The sequence below is a fragment of the Gracilinanus agilis genome, chromosome 2 (assembly GCF_016433145.1).
Source record: "Gracilinanus agilis isolate LMUSP501 chromosome 2, AgileGrace, whole genome shotgun sequence".
Classification (NCBI taxonomy): domain Eukaryota; kingdom Metazoa; phylum Chordata; class Mammalia; order Didelphimorphia; family Didelphidae; genus Gracilinanus; species Gracilinanus agilis.
Genome location: NC_058131.1, coordinates 9,116,908 through 9,122,907, shown reverse-complemented (window position 1 = coordinate 9,122,907; position 6,000 = coordinate 9,116,908). Strand labels below are relative to the sequence as shown.

The 6,000-nt window shown below is 44.7% G+C and overlaps 1 protein-coding gene across 1 annotated transcript in view; it reads right to left on the bottom strand.

Annotated features, from left to right (window-relative positions):
* SLC4A5 (solute carrier family 4 member 5) overlaps nt 1–6,000 on the bottom strand; it is a 79,331-nt gene that overhangs the window by 29,929 nt on the left and 43,402 nt on the right. Inside the window, 2 exon segments of the mRNA XM_044659247.1 lie at nt 1,443–1,516; nt 4,703–4,758. Of these exon segments, the coding sequence (XP_044515182.1) occupies nt 1,443–1,516; nt 4,703–4,758 (130 nt within the window).

Below are 6,000 nucleotides of genomic sequence, written 5' to 3'. Positions count from 1 at the left end.
TTAAAGACAGGAGGAACTTATACATTTTACCTATCATGCCAAATTCAGTCAGTATTTATGTATATTTTTAGACCCTAAAAAATTTGATGTTTTCTTTTTTTTTTTAAACCCTTAACTTCTGTGTATTGGCTCCTAGGTGGAAGAGTGGTAAGGATGGGCAATGGGGGTCAAGTGACTTGACCAGGGTCACACAGCTGGGAAGTGTCTGAAGCCGCATTTGAACTTAGGACCTCCTGTCTCTAGGCTTGACTCTCAGTCCACTGAGCTACCCAGCTGCCCCTTGATGTTTTCTTTAAGAGAATAAATGTCATTGTTATTAAGCCTCACCTAAGATTTCTTTAGTCTAGTAGTCTGTGAGCCAGAGAGTTGTGTCGAGTACTTTCTAATGTTGGCAGAAGTTCCTGGTGTTTGGCCAACTGGCCTTATATTAGGTGGTCATGAGAAGGCTGGATGTAGAGCAGCTATCATCAAATTGATGCTTTCTCTTGGCCCATATTTCCAAACTCTGGGTTGGTTTCAGGAATATCCTAAGACCAATATGGGCAGCTTACTCTTAAAACTATCACAATAAAAATCTCCTCTGGGTTGAATTGGGCCCTAGTGAAATCTAGAGATTGGTCCCTTTTAGGTTTATCATGAATTCAGCAAGACAAGTTATAGGAAACACTTTTTTAGGGAAGAAAGTGACTTAAAATAGGTATGGTCCAATGTTCCTTCAAATCAAACAAGGCTGAGGTCACAGAAAAGTCCTTAAATCACAGATCTGACTAAACTGATGCTGTCCTAGAATCTCCAGAGGTATCACAGAATATTTTCATAATCTGTGTACCTGGATGGTGATTCTGGGGCTTCTGAAGTCACTTCATATATTTGGGTTCCTTAACATTCCACAATGGGTTCAAAGAAACAGTTAACCCCCTTGTGCTATTCTTATTGCTGTAGCAAAAGTAGTAGGTTTCCATGAAATGATAATTTTTTTTCAAGGCCACCTTTTGTAATGAAACATTTAAAAATAATTATAACTAATAATAATTCATGTGTATATTTCTTTGCTACTTTACAAAAAACTTTCAACAGCACAATCCTGTGAGGTAAGTAATGTAACAATTATTATTCTCAGTAATAGATGAGCAAAAACGAGACATAGAGAGATGGACAATTATTACAAATTAATAATGATATTCATATAATATCTATAGTAATGCTCATACTCACATTGCTAAGTAGTAGTACATCTGAATTGGAATCAGAGTGATCCCTTACCTATCGTGGGAATTACATTTCAGAGACCCCCGTGATAGGTGAAAATCCATGAAGTAGAAGTATTATATTTATTTTATTATTTATATATTTTAAGGCTTTATAAACCCTTCCCACTCTCCTATAAACCTTTTCCACATTCATTAATCTATAGTTGCTGAGCCAATCAGCTCCCAGGATACAGAACACAGTGCGGTGGTTGGTTGATTTTCATTCCATCAGTCAATAATGTGCAGTGATAAGAATTGCTCATTGGCTAGGGGAGGGAAAGAACATGAATCATGGAACCATGGAAAAATATTCTCATTCAATTAATTACATAAAATTTAAAAAGTAATGTGCAGCAATAAATGTAACTCTGCAATACAAAATTAGTCATATATATATATATATATATATATATTTAAAAAACCCAAAACAGTGAAGCCATAAGTGAACTATTATATAGCGAGGGTTGAGTATATTGATTCTCTTAAAAAATGCTTTCAGGAGTTGGGTATCTCGGCACGTTTTCTTAATTTGGTGTTCATGGACTTGAGCTTATATCTTTTCTTTCTTTTTCTTTTTTTTTAAACCCTTACCTTCCATCTTAGAATCAATACTGTGTATTGGTTCCAAGGCAGAAGAGCAGTCAGTAAGGGCTGGGCAATGGGGGTTAAGTGACTTGCCCAGGGTCACCCAGCTAAGAAATGTCTGAAGCCATATTTGAACCCAGAACTTCCCATCTCCAGGCCAGGCTCTCAATCCACTGAGCCAAATAGCTGCTCCTTTACTTTATTTCTTAATGTGTTTGGATAACTACATTTCAGTATAGTTGGTTTCCTTTGTATTTCTATGCATTTTGCTGAATACTTTTGAAATCATTATTCTCAGAAGGTATCCATAAGCTTAATCGCAAGTGTCTGACACAGAAAAGCTTAAGAGTTCCTAAATTAATAAATAGGTTAGGTAAACCTGAGCATAGTTTCTATGTATGCTTATGCTCCTTCTGCAAGGGACACTGTTTGGGCACTTTCTTCCTTTCTTTCTTTCTTTCTTTCTTTCTTTCTTTCTTTCTTTCTTTCTTTCTTTCTTTCTTTCTTTCTTTCTTTCTTTCTTTCTTTCTTTCTTTCTTTCTTTCTTTCTTCCTTTCTTCCTTTCTTCCTTTCTTCCTTTCTTCCTTTCTTCCTTCCTTCCTTCCTTCCTTCTTTCCTTCCTTCCTTCCTTCCTTCCTCCTTTCTTCCTTTCCCCTTACCTTTTGCCTTAGAATCAATTCTAAGTATATGTTCCAAGGCAGAAGAGCAGTAAGGAGTAGACAATTGGGGTTAAGTAACTTGCCCAGGACATGTTTGAGGCCAAATCTGAACTCAAGACCTCCTCTCTCGAGGCCTGGCTTTCTATCCACGGAGCCATTTAGCTGCCCCTCCAATTAATCTTTCTAACTGATTGATGCTCCAGCTTCTAGTCTCTCCCCTGTTTACTCACTACCCCACTCCAAACCGCTACCAAAATTACCTTCCTAAGGCAAATTGACTGATCACTCTTGTGGAGGCTCCCAGGTGCCTCTAGGATATATTCAACAATTTAATTCAGCGAGCATTTGTTAAATTAAGTAATGACAAATTCCTTGGTTAACATTTCAGTCCTTTGTAACCTGACTCTGGCCCATTTTTCTGATTTGTTTCCTATTATTCCTCCTCAAATTGTTTATGTTCCTTTCCTCAGTCCTCCTTCTCGGCTTCTCTGTAGCCTTTGACACTATGGACCACCCCATTTTCCTTGACACTCTCTCTCTCCTCTCTATGTTTTCATGATTCTGATTTCTTCTGCTTCTCCTTCTGTTGATCCAGTTCAGTCTTCTTGGCTGGATCTTCATGTCTCATTCGCTAAACATGGTGTTCCCAAGGATCTGTCCTATGCCCTCTTATCTTCTCCCTCCATTCCACTTCCGTTGGTGATATCATAAGCCTCTGTGCATCAACTATACTAATTATTCGGATGATCTGAGGTCTGTCTATGCAGCCGCAGAATTTCTTCTGAGCTCCAGGCCTCCTTATCCATAGCCTCTGGCTATCCTAGATGTCCTAAAGGCGTTGCCAACTCAACATGACCAACATGGTACCCATATATTTCCTACCAAACCATTCCCTCTGCTCAATTCTCCTGTATCTGGGGAGGGCACCAACCATTCAGCCTTATTGACTCGGTGCCTTCCCATTCCCCTTACCCTCGCTTACCTCCTCTATCCGTGTTGCCAAATATTGTTCCTCCCTTCACAACCTCTCAATGATAATCCATCCCCTGATCACCACTCACACAGCTATGACCCCAGCTCAGGCCCTCGTCACCTCACACCAGGATTATTGCAGTGGCTGCTGGGTAATGGCCCTTTCTCAAGCCTCCCTCATTCCAGTCTATCTTCCACTCAGCTGCCCAGGAGAATTCTCTTAAGTGTAGTTGTGTCTGTCCCCTCCTGTGCTAAATGTGGTCGCCTCTTACTTCCAGGATCAAATGTGACCTCCTCTGACACGGAAAGCTCTCCACGCCCTGGCCCTTCCTCCCTTCCCAGGCTTTTAACTTGCCTCCCATCCAGGCAGCCTGGGATCCAGTGGCACCAGCCTCCTCGTGGCTCCTCAAACACCCCATGCCATCCCAGGCCTTGGCTCCCATCGGTTGTCTGTCCCTCATGCCTGGAATATTCTTCTGTTCCCTTCCATCTCCCAAGATTGCCTCAAAGCTTCCTTCAGAGCTCAGCTTGAATCCCACCATCTACTGGGGGCTTTCTGGAGAGCCCTTCCCAGATGACCTTCTCCCTGTTCTGCTTTATTAGAGTGGAGGCTTCCTGAGAGCAGGGGCTACTTTTAGCTTTCTTTGTATCCCTGAACCTGAGGACCACCCTAAGAGACACACCATAGACAGTTAATAAGTGCATGCTGGGGGGGGGGCAGCTGGGTAGCTCAGAGGATGGAGAGTCAGGCCTAGAGACGGGAGGTCCTGGGTTCAAATCTGGCCTCAGACACTTCCCAGCTGTGTGACCCTGGCCAAGTCACTTGACCCCCATTGCCTACCCTTACCCCTCTTCTGCCTTGGAGCCAATACACAGTATTGACCCCAAGATGGAAGGTGAGGGTTTAAAAAAAATAAGTGCATGCTGACCAACCAACCAGCCAAACGGGCCAATTAATGTTCCAGCTAGAGGCTGTGTACCTTCACCAAGTCATGATCTCTGCCCAGAGGCTTATCCTCCTCACCTCAGCTTCTTCTGAGGAATTCCAAACTCCCTTCAAGGCTCAGCTCAGCGGCCATGTCCCATATCATGGCAATGGCTTTCCTGATCTCCCCAATAATGAATGCTCTCCTCCCAGCCAGGTCTTTGTGGTGTTTCTCCCCTCTCTGTCTCCGTCTCTGTCTCGAGGCTCTCCCCAAGCTCACCACAGAGTAATCACCTACCCCTGAGGCTCACCTGATTTGGGTTTGGGGTGTCTGAAATGTCGTTCATGCTCCGGCTCTGGGCATGACCTAAAGGAGGAGAAAAGAGAGACTTCTGTAGATGAGGGAGGCCCTCGAATCCAGGCTCTCCTTGATCTTTGGGGCTTTGGTCAGGATAGGGAGTTCCTTTCTAACACCCCAACAATCTGCTCACTAGCTGCCCCTTTTGACCCTCCTGGAATAGCGGTGGGGGATACCAGAGTCAATGCAATGGGTTGGCAGTCAAAGGCATGTTCGTGCCCAGCCCAGAAAGGTCAGGAGCAGCAGCTGTGCCTGCTGGGCACGTGCCCGTCCTGGACTTCCGTAGAACAGGCAATGAATGGTAAAGCCGAGAGGCACCAGAGAAGACAGAACAAAGCAAGTCAGAGCTCAGAGGGGCCTTAGAACACAGAGGAGAGCATGGCCAAGTCGGAACAAAACTTAGAACAAGAGTGATCAGCCTTGGAGAAGACCAGCTCACAGGCCAGTAGAGAGGGGAGAAGATTGGCCTTTTTACTGATGTTTAGCCAGGCTGGGGAGGTTCTACAGGAGAACATAATGTGGCAAATCCATGCCTTGGTTAGCTTGGACTAGATGACCTTGAGGGGGCAGATGAAGAGAAGCCAGCCTTGGCTGGACGTCAGGAAAACTCTCCATGGAGAACTGTCCCAGAATGAACTGGGCTGCCTCGAGACAGGGTGGGTCCCCCTCCCTGGAAGTCTCCAACTGGAGGTCGGCCAATCGCTTTTCTTTGGGGGCCCGTTATGGTGAGGAAGTGGGCCATGTGGGAGCTGTGCCAGATGGTGGTTCAGGTCCCTTCCCAATCTCAGCTTTCTGCAGTGCTTTATTATGCTTGTTTTAAGCCCTTACCTTCCATCTGAGACTCAATGGTATATGTCGGTTCCAAGGCAGAAGAGTGGTGAGGACTAGGCAAGTGGGGTTAAGTGACTTGCCCAGGGTCACACAGCTAGGAAGTGTGCAAGATCAGATTTGAGAACAGGACCTCCCGGCTCTGGGACTGATTCTCCATCCTCTGAGCCACCTGGCTGCCCCCTGAAGTGTTTTCAATGTGGCCACATCCCCCGAAGGAGGAACCTCGGCAATGAAGAACATCCACTGGGTATTCCAGCCCTAAATCTGCTTTGAGCTCAGTCGGGTCATTCGGGTCAGAGGCTTGTTTTCTTTCTCCCAGAATTCCAGGGATTCTTTTTCCCAAATCTCCGAGAGTTCTCTTTGGCAGTGGGCGGGCTGGTCTCCATCAACCACATTTTTCTGGCAGCCGGGAGTTGGCAT